This window comes from Sinohyriopsis cumingii, chromosome 11 (genome assembly GCF_028554795.1).
Source record: "Sinohyriopsis cumingii isolate HCF-2022 chromosome 11, ASM2855479v2, whole genome shotgun sequence".
NCBI lineage: Eukaryota > Metazoa > Mollusca > Bivalvia > Unionida > Unionidae > Sinohyriopsis > Sinohyriopsis cumingii.
In genome coordinates, this window is record NC_142971.1 from 13,652,152 (window position 1) to 13,675,163 (window position 23,012).

The 23,012-nt window shown below is 34.4% G+C and overlaps 1 protein-coding gene across 1 annotated transcript in view; it reads left to right on the plus strand.

Annotated features, from left to right (window-relative positions):
* Nucleotides 1–22,607, plus strand: part of LOC149787632 (arylsulfatase I-like) — a 45,722-nt gene extending 23,115 nt beyond the window's left edge. The window contains exons 6-14 of the mRNA XM_089973809.1: nt 13–77; nt 6,885–6,989; nt 9,623–9,686; nt 12,580–12,677; nt 14,511–14,650; nt 16,318–16,376; nt 17,036–17,147; nt 17,914–18,236; nt 20,173–22,607. Coding sequence (XP_089829935.1) covers nt 13–77; nt 6,885–6,989; nt 9,623–9,686; nt 12,580–12,677; nt 14,511–14,650; nt 16,318–16,376; nt 17,036–17,147; nt 17,914–18,236; nt 20,173–20,345 — 1,139 coding nt within the window. The 3' untranslated portion in view covers nt 20,346–22,607. The remainder of the gene's footprint in view (nt 1–12; nt 78–6,884; nt 6,990–9,622; nt 9,687–12,579; nt 12,678–14,510; nt 14,651–16,317; nt 16,377–17,035; nt 17,148–17,913; nt 18,237–20,172) is intronic.
* The last annotated feature ends 405 nt before the right edge of the window (nt 22,608–23,012 follow it).

Below are 23,012 nucleotides of genomic sequence, written 5' to 3' on the forward strand. Positions count from 1 at the left end.
TTTACTTTGTAGATAAAGGTTACGATTTTCGATGGAATAACACAGTTTATAAAGAAGCTAAAGGAAAATATTCTACGGTGAGGAGAGATTTTTTCTGCATATCTGAAAGTAAACAGTTATTCAATACAATACCATTTCAACGTGACAAGGAAGCATGACATGTCTAGTCTTGCCAAGTGGGGGCATTAGGGGCCGTCCATTTACTACTTACGCATGGAGGGTGAGGGGTTTTAACCCAAATGCATACGCTTGCGTATGGAGGGGTCTACTGATACTGTACGTATGCATATGAAACAGGGGGATGAAACCTCGATAGTAATTTGTCTAATAGGTAACCTGTTTGACTGGGTTCAGTCGGCGTATGAATTTTAGACAAACTTTTTAAAGTTACGCAGCTTATTTCTTTGATGCAGCCATGCATTCAGAGTCGGTGGACTATCTGTTTTATTAAACACGTTAATATTATTAATCCTTGATCGTTTGTGCGTGGATTAAATATAGGCCGTTCTATATAATTGGGGGGTGGGGGTCAAGCATACGTATGCAGATAGGGTGGGTAAAAAGTACGCATGTATACAGGGAGAGGGAAGATTTTTGCGTACGTATTAAATGGATGGCCCCTTACTCGTTACAAAAGCTTCAATCGGAACACAGAAATTCACCTCAGAAATATTGAGGCGGAGTGATACAACATGGAAAATGGACAATTCGCCCAAAAATAGCTGAGAACTCAGTCAAATGCTATTTTATACAATGTAAATTAGTTTCGTGCTAAAGTATCTTAACATTTTAACAGTTGCTCGTACGTATTCAGCATAAGAATTTTTTTTAAAAAAAAAATTTTGTATATGTTTCACTCTGGCAAGAAATAGAAACTGCAATTGGTATATATATTTTAGTGATTATTCGTTTGATAATGGGGCGTCGGTGTTGGGAATTTATTTCTTAGCCAGATTATTTAGCCATTTTCTCAGTGCAGCATCAGTTATATTGAATGTTTACGAGAGTTTTGACAGAATAGATTAGTTTCATGAAATGAATCCTCCCTGATTTTCTTATCATAGTGTTGTGATGTGATGTGATTTGGATTTTTAACGTTGCTTTAACAATTTTCCAGTCATATCGCTACGATGTCTGCAATGTGGCAGTTTATAGTGATGTCTAGTACTGGGGCATCATGCCGCAGACATGTAGCATGATGTCCCACCTAGTCACATTATCCTGACACCGGGCCGACCAGTCCTAACACTAACCTCTTAATGCTGAGCGCCAAGCGAAGCAGCTGTTCGTACCATTTTTGTAAGTGATTGGTATGACTCGGCCGGGGATCGAACCCACGATCTCCCGCATCCGAGGCGGACGCTCTAACCACTAGGCCACCGGAGCGGTTCTTATCATAGTGAATTTTCGGGATATTTTTAGCTATACATGTTTCGTAATTTGAGATTCTTTGCATCAGGTGTTCATGTTTTGTATTGCATGGAGTGAAGTAATAGTATTCAGCCCGGAAAGGAATAAACAAATGTGAAACCAGAAAAGCCATACAAGTGTGAAATTCGAATTTCTTGATATGGTGTGTGTGTGTGTGTGGGTGTGTGTGTGTGTGTGTGTTATTAGGATTTTTTAACATGGCTTTAACAATTTTTCAGTCATATCGCTACGATCTCTTCAGTGTGGCAGTTTATAGTGAAGTCTAGCACTGGGGCATCATGCTGCAGACATGTAGCATGATGTCCCACCCAGTCACATTATTTTGACACCAGGCCGACCAGTCCTAACACTAACCTCTTAATGCTGAGCGCAAACGAGGTAGCTGTTAGTACCATTTTTGTAGGTCTTTGGTATGACTCGGTCCGGGTTTGAACCCATGACCTATTGCTTCCGAGTATATATAATCAGAAGAATATACGTTGTAAGAAATGGTTAAAATAAGCGTTGGAAAAATTTAATGGATCAGATACAATCTGACATCACCGTTATTTCTCATGTCACCCAAATATTATAGCAACATTTATTCTGCATTTATAGCTCCAGTTGTCAAAGACCTCGTGTCGGTCGACAGTCCAGTGGCCGTCTAGTCTCCGTCCATCAGTCCGTTAGTACAACATACTAACCACTACTCCTCCTAAACTACTTAAAGGAAAATCACGAAACTTCGCAGTTTCACCCCTAGGTCTACTTCTGCCTGTGTGAAATCAAATGTGTCCGCCACGGTAGCCATCACAACAATACTGCTTACACTAATCCTCCTGAATAATATAGACATAGGTTTTTCACTAAAATACGTCTTATACTGTCTAGTTATACCTACCTGAATCTGTGTATGAATAGACGTCCTCTTGAATATCACTTTACCGCTACTCTTCGTGAAATGATGGTCCTATCAGCATTGGATTTTACTAAAATGCTCCTTATGATATTTGGTTGTTCTAAATGAAAATAGTGCCTATCTGACGTTCAACATGGCAACCTTAAAAATCTTGTTAATGATAATCCTTATAAATGGATGATTGCATTGCCATGTAAATTTCAATACAAGCCATTTTAGGATGTTTAGTTGTAAAAGGAAATGATTCCATGTTGACCTCCACCATGGCAGCCATCTTAAAAACCTTGTTATCACTACTCTTCTTACACTGATGGTCTTATCGACATGGGGTTTTCACTAAAAGACAACTTGTGATGTTTGGTTTTTCTAAATAAAATTGTATTCCTCAGCCAAAAAATCCCCCCAACGGTATTCTTGAAATCTTTCTTATAGCTATTTGTCCTAAACATGTTCTTATAGAAATGTGGTTTTCACTATATAAAAAAAAGACGTCGTATGATATGTTGCTGACCATAACGAGAATGATTCCTATCTGACGTTCAATATTGCTAGTATGGTAGCCATTTTGAAAATCATGTTTTTTTTTATACACATTTGAACGGCATTTGAACTGATTGTTTGATTGGAACATAGCATTTGACAGATTATTTTATGTGAAGATTTCTACTGACAGCTTGTTTTTATTGAAAGATTTTCATTGATAGATTGTTTAATAGGAAGACTGCCACTGATAGATTGTTTCAGGAGTTTGGAGAGTTAATAGATAACCTCAAGCGGACCTATTTTAAGCAAGCAGAGCAAAGAACATGTTGAATTTTCAAGAGTTCATAGTGCATACGATGGTTTTCCGCTCCGGCACGGAATACTATGTACACTAAAATACTGTTGTTGAAGTGTTCTTTCATGACTAAGAAGAGGTCAGTAGCTTTTTTTAATTTATTTTAAATAATTCAAGTACAATGATGCATGTTATTAGCAGAGAGGCACGTAACGCAGGTTTATGAAAATCCACACTAGAATTTATTTTTACAGACATCAATTGTGGTCAGGCTCAAATAGCCTTTTTATTTATTTATTTATTTATTTATTTATTTATTTATTTTGGGGTTTATGTTGTCGTGGTATTTTCTAACGGCGCTTTTAGTACTTTATTTGGAATATCATGCAAAGGAATGGGAGATAAGTGAATTTCGTCAGGAAATCACCGTGGCAGACGACCCGGACTGACCTGGGATTTATCAAACCCACGACCTGTGGAGTCCATTGCAAAAGGCAAAATGTGTCATAATTTCACTAGTAATCACACCTTAGTATCATCCCTTTTATTTATAAATATGTCCTTCTGATAGAAATAAGTGAGGATCACATATCTAAAATTCAAAGAATTTAAGAGGCATCAAAAAATGACGGCAAATGCATGATAATTGCAGCTGCATGAGTTGAAAAATGTAGGGAAGTTTTCCACTGGTCAGAACATAAATATGTGATCAGACCCAATTGTGTTTATTTCTGTACCAAATGTAAGCAGAACTATTTTATAATAAATAGAGTTACGTGCAAAGTAATGTAAACAGTGAACTGGAAGGCATAAACACTGCATATAATACGAAATAAAACCGGTGGGTTTATATTTTATTTAGAAAATTTAATAAATTGATTTGACAGAATCATTTAACACATCTTTGCAGTGTTTCTGAACATAAATACTTCTTTCTTTGAATAGATTTGAATACAATGCTGGGAAACTAAAAATCTGCCTAGAAGAATATTGGGGTTACATCACTTTCACTGCGCTAGACGTAAATGTATATAGGGATTGAGAGGAGAGGGGGTTGTTCAAAGACTAATTATATAACAATCGGACTCGCAGTCCTACAATGTAAGACACAGACTCTGATAGTTACGATGTGGCGTGGGTGGGAGATAGACACTTTACTCCACCATTGTAACTTGCCGTTTTGACTACTGGACCCTCACCTCCCCTATCACTCTAACCATTTACCGATATTCTTAATTTCATTATAAGTATCCCCTGTATGTAGCCTAAACTATTAAAGAGCGTGAAAATAGATTTAAAGAAACGAAAATTGGTTACTCACGTGTCCGGACAATAACGATTCGGTAAAGTCACAATAAACTTATGACAACATCAATCCATGAGTGATTTGTACATTAAAAAAAAAAAAAAAAAAAAAGCAACGAAACATTTTGCTTTCAATATTGAACTTCTACTCAGAAAACATATACCTATTTCGATAAAATATTACGAATAAATGTTAGATTCAAATCAATTTTATTTTTAAAAGTAACTGGGATCAACATACATCTAAAATAGTCAGTATTTAGTGTGATATTAGAGCTGCTTTATATTAAAGGTTTCCTGGTTACAACATCAGCGTTGTTAGTGATGAAAAGTCAACACGGGCATAATTTGGTCGGAATTTCCCTCTTATGATAAAGAACCTGGATTAAATCCGAGCACGATACAAAACATTACATACTATTGTTATTTGTCATAAAACTGGTGCAATCTTTACTTTTTAGCGAGACAAAGCATTATTTTAAAGCTACGATGACATAATTATTATATTATTGAAAGCTAAACAAATCTTGGATGATTTATGCCTGACTAGGGTCCTGAATTTTTTTTTTTTTTTTTATGAATGCCGCTTCTGAACTCGCGCGGAAGAGAGATACTGAGGTGATTACGTCATTTTGTTACGCGATGCCCTCGTCGCCTGGAAACAACTTTACTAATTTGCATACGCATGTTCTCAAATAAAAACAAAGAACACAGCTAGTACTTTGCATATCTTTGTTGTACATGGTCGAACATCCACGGTCGGAATTTTTTTTCCGTATTAATTTTATTTATTTCTCCCAACCTATAAGGAGGCAGACCATATTAGACTACAGCTAAGTTTATTAACTATTTACAATACTGTCTCGTAGAACCTTTTAATCTTAACACTGATAGGTACAACTACAAACACACTGAGAACAGGGTGTTGACCGAGCCGAGTAAGCAGCGCATGATGGTGTGATATCAATGCTACGTGGCTAACGAGAGGTAGTACGGGTCAGACTTGATCTCCCCAAAAGGGCGGTCAATAAATAAGAACATTACGAAAACACCAACACTGGGAACATAAGAACACTACTAACAACTACGATAGTAAACCACACACAGAACATACACTCACACAATTTATTTTAACTTTGTTTTCCTTGTATTTTCTTCCATATATATATATATATATATATATATATATATATATATATATATATATATATATATATAATAATTAGATAGAAACATGGTAGGAGACAATAAACTCCCATTTGTGAGGACCCACGTCCCTACCAGATCAACCAATTTTTCTTAGATAGCCCTTCTAAAATAATACAACTTGAATAAAGATTTGATCTCTCAAAATGCCGTCCATACAAAAACACAAGGATACATAACAATATAGCAGTACACAGATAACAAACACTGGACACCATGATCTTTGGCAAAGATCACTAACTAAATGAGACTCAATAAAACAGAATTAAGGTTTACCAAACCTTGAGTCTATAGAAACACTAGCTAAAATAGGTTGGTGCATAAAATTTCATCAGAATTCTATTTGTTTTTACATAATCACAGTTTATGGAACAACATACAGATTAACATTTATTATTTTGGCAATAGGGGATCCTCTCTATGATGATTCTGAGAGGGACCACACCAATAAAGATTACCATACTGGTCGGAATATGACCATGTTACCCTACTATGCAAGTGTACACTACAACACATTTATGGAAGTTCATAATTGGTAACATTGGTGAAGTTTTCCACGTAATGAATTTTGAAATTAAGAAAAAGTATTATCACAGTAATACAATTTTGATTTCGAGACTGATTCACATATCACAATGATTCAGATTTTCTGATGCTGACAAATTGACATGATCTAACAATCAAGATCCTGATGCTGGGATAATAATAGTTATATATCAATCTGCCCTTAAGCATTGCGAGAAACCAAAGCAAGGTTGTTTCATGTCTCACAAAATTTCACTTACTGGTACAACATAGCCTGAATATGGAAATTTCAGGGTTGAAAAGATAAACCGGTGAATGTTTAGGTCAAGACAAAATGATCTCAATCGATGGGTGGCTTTGATGAAACGCTTAAACGGTCGTACCATAATGTACATGTGTATACAATGGTGACCTCTGTAATATTTCCGATGTGTTTTCTAACCATTGGCTGAAATGACCACATGTATTACAATTCTAATTCCACTTCTACTTCCAATTAAACTATTCTAGATTATTTTTTCCAATGTTTTACTCAAAACAAAAAACGTTGACTTTCTACATATTTATAGAAACGAGATTGGGCGTTGATGGAAAAAAATATTATATTATAAAAAAAATGTTGATATAAGATCCAGAAAAGAAAGTTTCGGTGTCTTTTATGTCTGTTTTTATTCACATAATTACATAAGCCACACAAATACAGTATCTCACATTGAAAAAATCCTTTAAATTTACTTTTAGAATCTCTTCGCCAGGTATGCTATAGAAGTGATAGAGACCAATGACCCTGACAAAAAACCGTTATTTATGTATCTAGCCTTCAAAGCTGCTCATACACCTCTCCAGGTAAGTGTTGGTGCTGTGTGGAATGACACAGAAAAAAACTAATGACAGTGGATATATAATTAAAGAAACAAATTGTACAAAATTTGTATTTAAAAAATAAGAAAATAAAGAAAGCATGTTGAATCCAAAGCATGCATCACTAATAGTCATAACAATCTCTGTCTCATTATATATATATATATATATATATATATATATATATATATATATATATATATATATATATATATACACACACACACACACACGCACCAGATACATTAAAAATAACATGGCCTTTGAAGTTTTGGTATAATGCAACTTGATATACCAGTAGTATTGATATATCAAATTGTGATTTGCCCATAGTGTATGAATATGCATAAGGATCATGTTTTTATAGCTATTATACTCTCTAAACATGGATATGAATTTCTTGGGATATTATATTTCAAAAGGAGAAAACAACAAGAAATTGATTTTCATGTAAAATATTTTTATAGAAACACATTTTTTTTTTTTAAAACAACCATACTCGATCCAGGAAATAAATATTATTGAGCTCCACCCTGTGTCATCTCTGTAAAAACTGCTGTTTCCAGTCTCTCTCTCTGGCAAAAATCAAACATTGCAACTCTAGAAAAAAGTAAACAAGGACATCAGATTAGGAGCAAGATGATAAAGCAACATTTAATCTACTAAACTCTGAGTTAGTAGAAGAGTTTGATAGAGACGTGGCTGAGACATTTGTATATGACAATCATCATTCTGTGTCCAAATGTGAGCTTGTTAGGGAAGACAGATTTGTACACCATAAGCCTGGTGATATACTGAAATTTATAGAATGCAAACACTTTAAAAAAGACACTTTTTGATGTAAGGCTAGTAACATAATTCTTGCAGCAAAAAAATGAATTCAGAAATTTACACGAAATACACCCATCTGAACTGGATCAGCACCTGGCTTGTTTTATACTCAGTGTTAGGAGAAAAGATGGATCTGAGTTTGAACCGAACAGCTTAAGAAGCATCATCAGCTCCATTAATCGCCACTTAAAATTCAAGTAATATGCAAGAGCAATCATGAGAGGAACAGACACAAGTTTTGCATTAACAAAGGAAGCTCATCAGTCAACCGATCACAGATGAAGAAATAAATGCCTTGTATAGCAAAAACTAATGGGGATGGAAACACCTGAAGCCATTGTTAACACATTGCGGTTTAACAACTCTGTGCATTTTGGTTTGAGGGGAGTGAATGAACATTACAATCTGAAATGGGGGATGTTACACGAAAGACAGATGTGAATGGCCTCGAGTATCTTGAACTCAATGAAAGGCAGACAAAAACAAGAACAGGAGACAATGTCAAGGACATCATGGATATTAATCCTAAGATGTATGAAAACAAAAACAACAAAGAGAGTGATCCATTTTTTGTCTACAAATGGTATGCTGAGCTAAGACCAGCAGACTTTTGTCAACTTGAAGATCCTTTCTATATTAAGACCAGCAGACTTTTATCAATGTGAGGATCCTTTCTATATTGTGCCCAACACTATGTCAATCTCAGTGACAAACCCAAAATGATTTAGGAAACAAGTCATTGGAATAAACAAACTTGGATGCATCATGAAACAAATTAAAGAAAAGGCAAATATTAACGAAAGAAAGAAATTAACAAACACTAATAGCCAAAAGTACCTAATTCAGAAGTTAAGAGACATAAACATTCACCCAACTGATATCATGCAAATTTAGTGACAAAGAACAATAGACATACTCCAATTACCTGAGCAACACCGGCCACCCAAGTAATGATGCTGTCAGCCCCCACCCCAGCAACAGAGAAATTTCCAACTGCACAGCAACCGACTGTAGTATATCAAGTTCCCAAACGTGTAATATTCAACAGAATCAAATTATCAGCACCCATTCTATGGATAAAAACCACCATACGAAATACGTTTGTTATTAACCTACTGCAAAACGTGAACTTAAATTTTTCATTAAGAGAAAACTCGGCAAACCTGGCTTCCTTTTAATGAAAAATTTATACATCTTGTGGTATATCATTGATACAGCATACATAATATATATATATATATATATATATATATATATATATATATATATATATATATATATATATATATATATATATATATATAATCTGTGTGTGTTATAAAATTGTGTATGAAAGCTACAGTTGTTTCAGTGAGACACGTTGGTGATCTTTTTCTTTTTCTTATTCAAGTAGGATGATTTAGAAAAGGAACATTCAGCAATCTTTCCTTGTCCTTGATGTGAATCCACTGGTTTTATGCGACTCAGCATCACATGTATCTACACACAATGGCTTAGTTCTTCACTTAATTGAACCCTTCATCATGTTGTGCCGGTCGGATTCGGAAGATAGATATATATATATATATATATATATATATATATATATATATATATATATATATATATATATATATATATATATATATATATCTTCCAAATCCGACTATATATATATATATTCGTCTTGATAAATTCTACGGCTAGACCATTTTTCATTCTAAATAATAAACATTACAGCCAAGTAATACAAGACAAAACTGTTCCTGGAAGATAAAAAATAAACTAGCTGAGTATATTTTTTGCAGGTACCGAAGAAATACCTAGCAAGATATGAGCACATTGTAAACAAAGATCGTCGGATATACAGTGGTAAGTGAAGTATGTATGTATGTATGTATGTATGTATGTATGTATGTATGTATGAGTCTAAATGTGTGATTTTGGCTTGAGGTCAATATTTCCCTATTTCCGAATACCTCAAGATGAAAGCTGTTGTCAAATGAAGGATTCATGAACACTCAGATACCCAAATACTATTCCTCTAAAAACTAACAACCACACCTTCACAAGATCTTAATTTTACACTTGCATGGTTTTTCTTGATTCACATTTTATTTGACCCAGCAGTAAGCCTTTCCAAGCAGTAGAACGGTAGTTCATGCCACACACCACAAAACACAACCTAAACACCTAATGCAAAGAATTGTTCACATCCCAAATTACTAACGACGTATACCTGACAATATTCTGAGATTTCCTTATGTTAAGGAATCAGAAATGGTCTATTTTACGAAACTTGACTATCCTACTACAAAGTATCATGAATACTGTACATTATGACATCTGCACCTAGTAATTTGCTGATTAATTATCTAATTACTCTGTTTGAGAGATATCTTCTAAAGACTGACATCCCCATATCCAAACAAAACAAAGCTATGAACAGAGATGTAAACATAAATAGCATATACCTTATGTTTGTCACAATATGTTTCTAATATATCTGCAGTACCAAACAAATATCCATGTGTATTTATACTGCCGTATGAGCTATTGTAACGTGGGGAGAATTGTCCCTGGTGGTTGTCCTGCCAAATTTTTGGTTTTTGTTATCTAGGGGTTGACCGCCCTCGATGTTATTGCCTGGTTCAAGTAAATATAAATATAAGTGGTGAAACTTATAGGTAAAATAGATAGAGATCTGAGCAGGTATATAGAACAAACCAACACAAGCCCCCATACATGTAAACAGACAATTTAATCAATTACATAAAACGACTGTGAAAATTCATTACATCAGGAATATACTCTGCTTTTAGAAATTTAGACTTTCACCGAAATACAAAGAAAACGCAAATAGATTTAAATAAAACAGCCAATCTGTTTACTGATAGATATAGTTCATCATGTGATCGAGGGAACAATCGAAGTCAACATCTTGTACAATTGCATAACCTGCTTGTCCTCAGTTTGTCTGGCTTCCACTGTAGCTGTTCAGAACCTTGGATCTCAGGATGATACTTTCCACCATCTGTCTCAGGATACTCTCAGAATACGTTTCAGAAATTAATACTTCGCAGGATTGCGTCACAGGATTATACGTCTCACTGCACTTCTCTCTATACTTCTTAGTATACCTCTCAGGATAATACATCTCAGGATAATACATCTCAGGAGCTATTTTCCCCCTTTTAAAAAAATATAAATAGAGACAACCTAAATTTCCTGTTATTTATGAAACAGGAGATTCTTCATTATTCTCCCACGTTATCAGATTTTACTATCAGTGTTAGACAGATGCTAAGGCTATCAAGCGACTCCACATGTCCTATAATGACCCTAGCTAGTCGAATGGCTAATTCGTTACACCTTGACCTTACATATTAATGCACCATACGAGCCTGGGGTTCTGAGCCAGCCTCAATTTACACAGCGAATACATGGGATACATCACATCAATTACTAAATCATTTCAGTCAATACACACTTATTCTTAATCATACCTGAAATCTTCTAAATTCGGCGAATTCACACGGATTCTCGTAATCATATTAACTAATGTAATGCATTAAATTCTTAGAACATAACTTTTATGCAAACAAGATGACAAATTCAAACAATTCGTCAAACTTATCTAAAGAAGATTAATGTACGACTTCCTATGCATAAACTCAACACAGCTATACTTCATAAAGCAAATTATTAAACGAATGTAGAAAAAAGATTCATGCAAATACAAGTAAATAACTTCAGCAAAGCATTATACATGGCATCAACAAATTACATGGAATTGTCACACTACCTTAGCTTTCAGCGTTCCTCCCTCTAATTGGCAAATTAGTTCGTCGCTTCCTTTTGACAGTAGTTCCCTTTGGACAACAGTTCTTTTATGAGGAATTTCTTGCAAATCCCAAGGAGTCCTACTTTTGAGTTTCCTCTTACAGGAAAAGCTTAGACTGATCAAAATTTCCGATGTGGCAATTTTAAAACCTAGAAAATTTTGTGTGGGAAACACGCCCCTTATTTAACGTAACCAATCAGAATCAAATATCTCTGCCGACTTTTTCAGAGGCCCCAAAGTCGGGGTCAGCTTGACCTGGTAGTTTGAGTAACAAAGTTTCTGCGATTTCTCAATTGTGACAACTTTACCATGAAAATGAAGTTTTCCGTGTCCCTAATAGTCCATCTGGCTGCTGTATAAACAAATGCTTAATTAGGAACAAAATTCTCCCTCTAAAGGACATTACCATACATGGTAATATGGTCATATGATACGCGCCTGTCTCCATAAATCTAATTAATGGTTCTCTGGTCTCAACTAATGTATTCTTGTTTGATCGCCAGAAAATTTGCCCCTTCACAGCTATATACCTAATATATTCTGAGTTAACTTCAAATATATGATACTTTTATTATATTTGACTCTTTCCTATCTGTTGGCTTTATAACAATCTTCAGGGGCGGTTCTAGGGTTTGGGGTGGGATTGGATGGAGAGGTGGCGGCAAAGCCATCGCTCTGGAGTAAATTATCCCTACAGTTAGATAATTTCATTTATGCCACAGACATGCTTAAAATGCAAGAGTATCCAGAGACTTTGCCTCATGGGTCCCGTTCAGGGGTTTTATCTCACAGACCCTTTAATTAATTTTTAATCCCCCTCTGCATCTTCCCACCCACAAAAAAATAATTTAAATAAAACTTAATTCATAGATTCACCACTGATTCTTTTTGTGAACAATTCAATCATCATTTTCTTTGTAGCTATGATAACCGCGATGGACGAGGCTATAGGAAAGATTGTGACAGCATTAAGGGAGAATGGATATATGGAGAATCTACTCCTGGTGTTTACATCAGATGTATGTATAACAAGAGAGCACTGTGAATGAATTTGATGATTTTTCCACCTTTATTGGATTGTTTGTTGTAGTTGCGGAAATCCTGATCGAAATTGCATTGTTCTTAACATTTCTTGTGAATTTCTGTACCTACTGCTTATTTTTGAATATTTATGTTTATTGAAAATATTGCAAGTAGAGGTATATGTTACAGAAATATACACTGATGATGATAGTAACCTCAATATTTGTCGCTGCTATTACCTGTTTTTATCTTGAATTTCTTGTAATGCAGATCTTCTTCCATACTTGAGGGGATACTTGATTATTTTCAAAAATGTTGTCCAATACCACTGAAAAATCTTTTTGTAATAAAAGAACAGTTTTATGATACTGTTATATGTATCTATATCTTATGTTTAATTTTTGTCCATGATTGAGGGTTGTGGAGCTTTTTCATACCTGACTTTTGTCATGCTTGTAAATACTAAACAAGATGTTTACTAAAATTTCAGTTCAAGGCCCAACCTTGTTCACAGGTTAATGAAATTTTCCATAAGAATAATTAGTTTCCAGAACATTCTATTGTGTTTTAGGTCAAGTGTGGATTTTTATATACTGGGGACGACTTGGAAAACAAATAATTCATTCCTATCTTAAGATTGGTCCATGGAATCCATTTGTTATCAGAGCTTATAGTTGTGTTCCAGTATAATTCTAGAAGAATTATTTATTTAAGCCATTGATTAGAACTACTCAACTGCTCACTGACTTTGAATAAATACAATACTTTGCGTTTTTTGTGAATTCATTCAAAGACATTCTGGATTGCATCATTAGTATATCAGGGCATTCAAGACTATTGGCATATCAGGACATTTGGGACTGTTGGCATATCAGGGCATTTGGGACTATTGGCATATCAGGACATTTGGGACTATTGGCATATCAGGACATTCAAGACTGTTGGCATATCAGGACATTCAAGACTGTTGGCATATCAGGGCATTCAAGACTATTGGCATATCAGGACATTTGGGATTATTGGCATATCAGGACATTCAAGACTGTTGGCATATCAGGGCATTCAAGACTATTGGCATATCAGGACATGCAGGACTATTGTAATTCATTCATAACATTCTATACTTAAGGCTTGTGATAGAACAGGATTATTTGGAATTTAATTCACAATACTGTAAGTGTCATTTCATTTTCACTTTGTATTCTTGGGAAAAAATTGTTTGTTAAATTTTACAAAATTTGTTGGCTGCACTTCTTTCTGTTACATAGTTTAAGACGTAGAGTCGAAACAAAAAACACAGCCATGTAGTTCATAAGATACTAGGGTACATCAACTTTTAAGATTTTATTATGAAAATGCTTAAATCTATTTAATTATTACTATTCACAGATAAGACAATATTTACATGACAGTTTGAATGCCTAGCACGAACACTATTAGTGATGGAATGGTTGAAGAACTTGTCAAATAAAGTTAAATCTCTAGGGAAATTATGTTAATGTCATTTAAAAGTTACATATCTATTCATTTTAGTTTCATTTCTATGCTCTTTATTTTAATTGTTAGATATAAGACAATTATTATGATATAAAGTCCCACAGTCTGAAATGGAATATCTCGTTTTTGGAAAAAAGGGTTTTTCATTGTTCTTCAAATGATTAATGTTGAGTATGTGTGGAAGAGGATATAAACAAAAGGCATAAGAAGGCATCACTTAACCCTTAATGTTTGTTGAATTGCCCAGCAATCTATGTCAAGTGCAACTTTATTCAAATTCACAATATACCATAAATGGGTGATATATTTACTGATCCAATGTTTCCCTGCAGAATGGTGCAGCGTCTTACATTTCAGGCAGTAGCTGGCCACTTCGTGGAGCCAAGACCACTCTGTGGGAGGGTGGCACGAGAGTTCCAGGATTTGTCTTCAGTAAAACTCTGCTAAAAAAATCACAATATGTCAATAATGAGTAAGTCAGACTAATGAACATAACTGCAGATAAATACCGCAATGATGACATACAAACTTATCACAATTAAACCCATTTTATTGATTTGTCATTGATCGTGGCTGTTTGGAATATACAACTTTTGGCCAGGGCCGGATTAAGGCTTTAGGCGGCCATGGCACGTAAGATATGGGGCACTTATATATCTACAAATACACCCTGAAATCAGTCCTCCAACTGTCCTTTATATGTGTATAATTATTATAGCTATACTAGGCTAAATATTAGATGATTTATATATATACATGTATATATATCAACAGCAATCAGGGGGACCATTATGACTGGGGGTAGCATGCCCACTGTGCCTGAGCCCCTTACTTAATACAGTCTTGCTTTTGCTGACATTCTGACCACCTGGCAAGTAAAGCACATTTCAGTTCTCAAATTCATATTACAACAATAGACCACTGACACGTGCCATGTTGAACATCATTGCAGAGACTGAAGGTAAAAACATGTATATCGGCTGCTGACCTACCTTTACATGGAATCATACTTTATTAGTCATATTTAGTGCAGTTTAATATGAAATTACAAAGAACAGTTCCCAAGCTGCTTCTGTGATCTAGCAGACAACTTTCTATATTAGTACGGTCTGAAACAGAATATAGTATACTGTCGTATCCATGCAAAAGTTAAAAGGAAGTCCTTTGCCTCAGCAGGTATGGTAGAATTACCATGCTCAATCCCAGTAGATAGTATTAGCCGTAAACAATATAATCCCAATATCCTGATGCGTTTCCTAATTTCCTAAGTATGATCATATATTTATTCAATATACAATTCTCTTCCTTTCATTTGAAACAATTCAATTGTAACTTAGTTTATTTCCACAGTAAAATTGATGTTGATGATGTAGATTTCGGCAATATATCAATTTTTTCGTCTCACCTGTGACGATTGTTGTGAAAGTCCAGACGTGGAAATTACACTATCAATCCTCTCGACATTTGATCATGTGTGGTGGATGGTTAGTTGGATCATGTGTTTTATGGCAGTTGGATTATGTGTGATGTACATGAATTGGTGGTTTGATCATGTGTGGTGTATGGGTGGTGTGATCATGTGTGGTGTATGGCAGTTGAATTACAAATGTAAAGATTGCCTACATCAGCAGTAAGAAAACATACATTCTTCAAATTTCCATTTACAGAAAAAAGAACTGCCTCAGGCATGTGTATCAATGCTAAGTTATGGTCCTGGTTTCATCTCGTTACCAAATGTGCAGAAAATTATAACTTAATAAATAAATACAACGATAGAAAGAGACAGAGACAGAGAGATGTATATTCATACTGTTTTCAACTTCCTAATTTGTGTGCTGAGTTTCTTTACTATTTCTTGTTGAAAATTACAAGATTTGTAAACCTTTAGTGTAGAAACTATAAGTTTGGCACAAAGTCAGGTAAATGTGCCTGAGTATCGTCACCTAGTGCTCCTCATGAGAACGGTATATCTAACAATTAAAAATTACAAGACTTTCATTCTTGACTTTCCAAGGAATTTATGGATTAATTTTTTTAATTTTTATGTAATAGTTTATTTTCTTATATAATAGATACTTCATTGTTATTATCTGCATAATCTTTAGTTTACATATTTGCCTCTCAGTTGCTAAATTTCAGACTGATGCATGCAGTGGACTGGTTTCCCACACTTTTAGCTGCAGCGGGTGGAAACATACGTAAGTCTTCATTTTTTTCTGTAGTTTTTGTACTTATACATGCAGAAATACTCAGCAAATGTAATTCATATTTCATGCCTACATTTTATCTTTGAAAATATCTGTACACATACATAACTAATAATTAATATTTGTGCAGACCAACTTAGTGGTGATAACGAGTACATCGAAAACGAATCCCTAACTTTAAAGTTGCGTATTTAGACATTTCTTTTTTGTAAAGACAAAACTTTGTAAAGTCGAAACTCTGTGCATTTTCATAATGGATAGAGAGAACAATCTATATGTTCTTTCTACGTTAATTTCAGTGGACTATTTGATGCTTTTTACTCATATTTGTGACATGCCTTTAAACGTTTTGAGTACAATTTAATACGGTTTTTGTCAAGTTTTAGCTGTAATGATTCGTCATAAAGTTTTCTCAAAGTGTTTTAAATGACCACTACAGATGGCATTATAAATAATCAGCAAACCCACAAGAAACAGATGCTTTGGGAAACAAAACTTGCTAGAAAAACAGAAGACCACTGAAGTGCAGCTCTGATTATAGAAAACTGATAAAATATTAGTACTTTGTATTGAATAGAGTTTGGTCATTTTCAGTTCGAAAGAATGATATTTTATCAAAATCCTTTCTTTTTTATCTTTTCTATCTTCAGCTCAAGGTATAGATGGAATCAATCAATGGAGGGTTTTACGAAGTGGTCAGAAGTCGGCCAGGAATGAATTTATCTACAACATTGACGACGTAAAAGGAAACGCAGCTATTCGGTAAGAATGATGTCAGTGTAATCGAAGATATATATATATATATATTGAATTTTAAAGATTAGAATACATCTGTATGGATGTGTATGTGCGTATATCTCATGCGGAAGTGGATGTATATGAGACATGAGGACATGTTTTTCATGTGACTGCACATATACACTATCTAATCCGTTTAGTTGTAGCCTATCATTTTTGCTGCAATTTCTTACAACTCTGGGGAAAATGCCTAATTAATGAGAGGTATGCCTGGAATTGAATGAAAATATTGCTTATACCGTCACATCAATATCTGAACATATTGTATCACACACAGCATTTAGAGTTCTTACGATTTTTGTCGTCTCTGTATTTGTTCAACCATTCATATGAGATCTTAGCCTTATGATGTTTCTACCATCAAGATCTGAAACTTTTCTTTTGAGAAAATAACTGAGTGATTTTCAATTACCTTACACACATTGTCGTCTCATTCTCTTCCATTCTGTTCAAAAATTTATCTTCTGACTGTTTGAATCTCTCTTGAAAACTTAAGTATTTGGTGATAACACAATTACTTTCATTCATGTGTTGAATTTAGTGTGTGATACATCTTTCGGATATTACAAGGAATACTTCATTTGTGTTCAACAATCTTTGGAGACTAAGTTATCTAGCTTTATTCCATGTTCAGGTGCTTAGAAAAATGCAAACTCGAGTATACAAAACTAAAGATGTTCTGAATTCTTGCTCTTCGACTCATGTTCATGGATATGGATTGCTTTTACAGAATGGGGGACTACAAGTTGATTCGAGGTGGATCGGGTAGATACAACAACTGGTACCGACCCCGCCTACAGAAAGACTGTGACCTTGTTTACCATGGTAGCGGAATGGAAATGGAGGATGATGCCATCAAGAACCGGAAGTCCTACATAATGAGAAGCCTCAGTGAGTATGCGACCAGCTTTGCACAGAAGACAGGACTGAAGTCTATTTGGAACTCAGTAACCTCATGGTACAAGAAAATGCACTGTGCCAGGTTGAAAGAAGAAGAACGGATAGAGGAACGGAAGCTTATGCAACCTAAGATACAGCTATACAATATTAAAGGTGTGCTACTTTAACATTGGATTCATTGTTCAATTAAATGTATATAATATTAAAGGTATGTGACTTTAATATTGGATTCATTGTACAATATTAAGTATACATAACATTAAAGGTATGTGACTTTAATATTGGATTCATTGTACAATATTAAGTATACATAACATTAAAGGTATGTGACTTTAATATTGGATTCATTGTACAATATTAAGTATACATAACATTAAAGGTATGTGACTTTAATGTTGGATTCATTGTACAATATTAAGTATACATAACATTAAAGGTATGTGACTTTAATATTGGATTCATTGTACAATATTAAGTGTACATAACATTTAAGGTATGTGACTTTAAGATTAGATTCGTTGTACAATTAAATGTATATAACATTAAAGGTATGTGACTTTAAGATTAGATTCATTGTACAATTAAATGTATACCACATCAACTAAAGTTATGGCTTTTTAATAAAGATACATGTATATGCCACTTCAATTTAAATAACATTTGTAAACTCTTCAATGTATGACAAGGGTTCCTGGAGGTTGCAGTGACACAAAACTGGGTGGGTGGGGCATTCAGTGATGGCATATTTCAGCGAGTCTGGAACTCAGATCGGTAAATCATAAATTCAAGGGCAAGCCTTGGGTCTGACACATAAGTAAGACTAAGTTCAAGCATGTGTGTGTTGGGTTTTATAACTAATTGGGGGAGCATATATAGGAAGCTAATAAGACTGTGAACTACAGCATTCAAAAGGTATAAAACCATTATGTTTATAATACAGTAAATCACTATTTAAAAAAAAAGAAAATAGAAAGAACCTTCGTAAATGTATAGCATACATGTCCAAAACTTGAACATTTCTTATCTTTGCATGCTTTTGTATTATTTTCAGTACATTTAACTATGGATTCTGTTGTATTTTTTTTCAGTACATTTAACTATCGATTCTGTTGTATTATTTTCAGTACATTTAACTATGGATTCTGCATCATATTCATTATATAGCAAAACATATTTCCCTTTTTCTAAAATAAATGGAGAGAAAAAGGTAGAATGGGAGGGTTGCATCCCATTTTGCCTATTCCCAACTTGTCTTCTCTCAATATGTCTACTCCCAATTCATCTTGTATCAACTTTTCTGCTGTTTCATTGGATCTGCTCCCAATTCATCCACTGTTTCAGTTGATTTGTTCCCAACTCACCTACTTTGTTATCATTTTTTAAAACAGCTCCATTTCTGTTTACATAATTAAGTTTCTGAAAAATCTTCACATTATTGGCATTTACATTCCAAAACGCATGTAGTATGCAAATAAAGAGGGAGGAGATGCTTGTATCTTTCATGATTTTAGGTACACACTAAGATGTTAAGTCAAAATAAAAAATCCAAAAGAAAGTTATGACACAGTTCAATTTCGAAGTGGAAGAATACCATTCAGTACAACAAAACAAAGAAAATAAACACAAGATTCAAGAACCTGAAAAGCATTTTCTGTGTTAGAAAATATGAATTTAGAATTTATAGATTACAGCATATGCACATTTGAACACTGAATTTTTACCATTGAACGTCACTTAACTTTAAAAGATGTTCATTTTCCGTAGATGTTTATATTAATCATGTGGATAAAGATAATCAGACGTGTATGCGTAACAGGTCCGTGTTCCATAGCAAAAATATAAAAAAAGTTTTGAAAAAAGAGCTGCCAGTAAACGAATTGAGAACAAAGTTGATTTAGCAGATAAGTTGAGAGTATACAAATTGGCTGAGTACACAAGCTGAGATGTGTTTAGAGTGAATGACTCGGGAGTAGACAGTCTCTGAGTAGACAATGGGACTGATTTAGCCAGGAAAAGGGAATGGGTGATGGAATATTCATCCTTTCATTGGATAAGCCCAGATTTTATACTTGTCTGTTAATAATTCCAGAGGACCCGTTAGAGCAGCACAACATCGCTAAGAGTAACTACCACATAGTGCAGAAGCTAAAGCGACGGCTGGAGAGGTACGAGAAGACACTGGTCAAAGCAATTGAACCGCCTATAAATCCCAAAGCAAGGCCTATGTATCATAACGGCGTTTGGAGCCCAGGATGGTGTTAATGTGCAGAGGTTTATTTGTTGCCTTCATTTTAAGGAAATGCTGGAAAACATGCAGAAAGGAAGTGGTCGAATATAAATGTTTAGAGTTAACGCATGTAAAGAGATGATTCTAACTGTAACAAAGCATCCAGAAGTATTAAGTTCATCCTGTAACTTTTATGTTTGTACTTAGGAACATTTGCAATTGACATTTTTGTGTGATTTCAGCTAACTTATATGATATGGATTATCTTCTTCCAGCCATATGACAATGGCTTGCATTGGTCATTGTATTGTTATGTGTTTTACTATGCAAAGATGATTATTAAAAGGGGATGTATACCTATTTTAGCGATGAAAGAGCCATTACAGACAACCAATATACTCACTCAAATTTCTTGAAGAAGAAATCAAGTTGTCCCAGTAAGCAATACAAATATTGGAAAATGCATGCAAGGACAACTGTATGGCATATCTAGGAATGGTTATGATGGTGATACCTTCAGAAGACCTGATTAATTTAGACAAAAAGATTGAAAAATTATCTGTAATTTCAAGATTAAATATATGCATACTTTACCATCGTCTCTGGAAGCTTCCAACACATTTAAGTAGTTATTAACAATTCAAACCTTGTTTTGATCACATTTTGACTTTAGATTCGATTCTTTGTAGGATGTTGAAGAATGCTAGTCACTTTTTTGCTTGAGTGTCTGTATTTTATAAACATTTTTTAATGTAACTATACCGCTTTTTAGTTATAATGGTCAAAGAGCAGAATAGTTGAAGCAACTTCTTGCCCTCTGTCCATGTGACCGGTCATGGTAGTCTGTTAGCACAGCTGTTTGTAGATGCTATCATCCTAAACTACAAATAGAATCGCTATGAAACTTCAAAAATGCAACTAGGTTTAAAATCTTGCTGATAATATTATTTTAGAATGAATTATTGTATTGACATGGAGTTTTCACTAAAAGACATCTTGCTTATGATGTCAAGTTGGTCTTAAATGAAAATGGTGCCAATCTGACCTCCAACATATTTGTCATGGTGGCCATTTTGAAATTCTTTTTACTGCTATTTCTCTTTAACAGATGGTCATATCAACATGGGTTTTTCAATAAAGGACTTTTGTTCAGTGTCCAGTTGATCCTAAATGAAACCGGTGTCAAAGTGACTTCATTATGGTCGCCATGTCAGCCATCTTGTAAATCGTGTTACATCTCCTGCACTGATGGCATTTTCAACATGGGGTTTCCCCATAAGACTTTTACTGTCGTGTTATTGATCCTTGAAAATGCTGCTTATAAGAACTTGTGCATAGTTGCTGAGTTGACCATCTATTGATTGCATCTTTACCTGAATGGATGAGGGTATCAACATGACATATTCACTACATAACTTCTTTTGATGTATAGTTGGACCTAAATGTTGCCAATGAGCTACCATCTTAAAAATATTGTTATTGCTACTTTTCATGAACCGATACAAGCATCGGCATGCAATTTTCGCTAAAAACTTCCCATAATATATAGCTTGCCCAGAATGAAAACAGAGCTGATCGGACCTGCAATTTGATTGACATGATGTCCATCTTGTCATTGTTAATTCTCCTGCATTGATGGTATTATAGTCATTATGGTTCTTACTTGATGACGTTTTATGGTATCTAGTTGGACCTATATAAATTCAAGCTTCCAAAAACATGAACTCCAATATGATTGTCATAATTGCCATCTTGAACATTTTGTTACAACTAAGTCCATTGTAAGGATAGTGGTATTGACATGGGTTTTTCATTAAACACCTATCCTATTTGTAATTTGTCCAAATTGAAAAATGATGCCAATTAACAAGATGATAGCTGAACCACTCTGACATTAATACAAAGGTCATGGCTCTTAACTCAAGTTTTATCTTACTGATTTGAGTAAGGTAGCACAAACATGTATAATTAAATTTTTGCATTTTCGTCAAACCAGTGTGTGGATAGAATACCATGAATGATGACATCTCAATAACACTTTTTTCTCAAAAGAGTATTTAAATTTTGGTTCAGTCAACTTTAGCATATTGGTATATCTTGACATTGTGACACCTTACAAGATTTTCTATCTGTCATATCTGGTTTAAGATGAAGGCTATGATGTGGAATTTTGAATTGGAGTTAAAGTATCACGTGAACATGTATCCTAAGCATGTAAGAAAATAGCTTTGTTACTAAATTTGGTATGTTGAATTTTGATGCTTTACATTTAGCCAGAATAAAATGACCAGAAATAACCCAGACTAAACTTGGATTTCTTGAAATTCTTTTCGGGCAAAAGAAGACTCTTCTTAGTAATAGAGCATGGAAGTAGAATGCTTACACTGACATATTTGACCCCGTGGGCTTTCTTCATGTAGTCATTCATACTTCAGTTAGAACAGTTATCTCTTTTGGAAGGATCCTGTCTCTAAGTACCATTTATGAGAAAAAACTTTCTTCAAAAATTTGTATTTTTACACATCAATATTTTCTATACACCATCCAGTAATTTCCACATACAATGTTAGCACACGTTATTGTTATGAAGAAAATTTTAAAATAAGCAATTTAGAAACCGACTGAGTTGATCGACACTGTGTTAGATTTCACGTTTTTATTTAACTCAGTCAGCCCCAGCACTGTTATCAGTATCTCTGCTG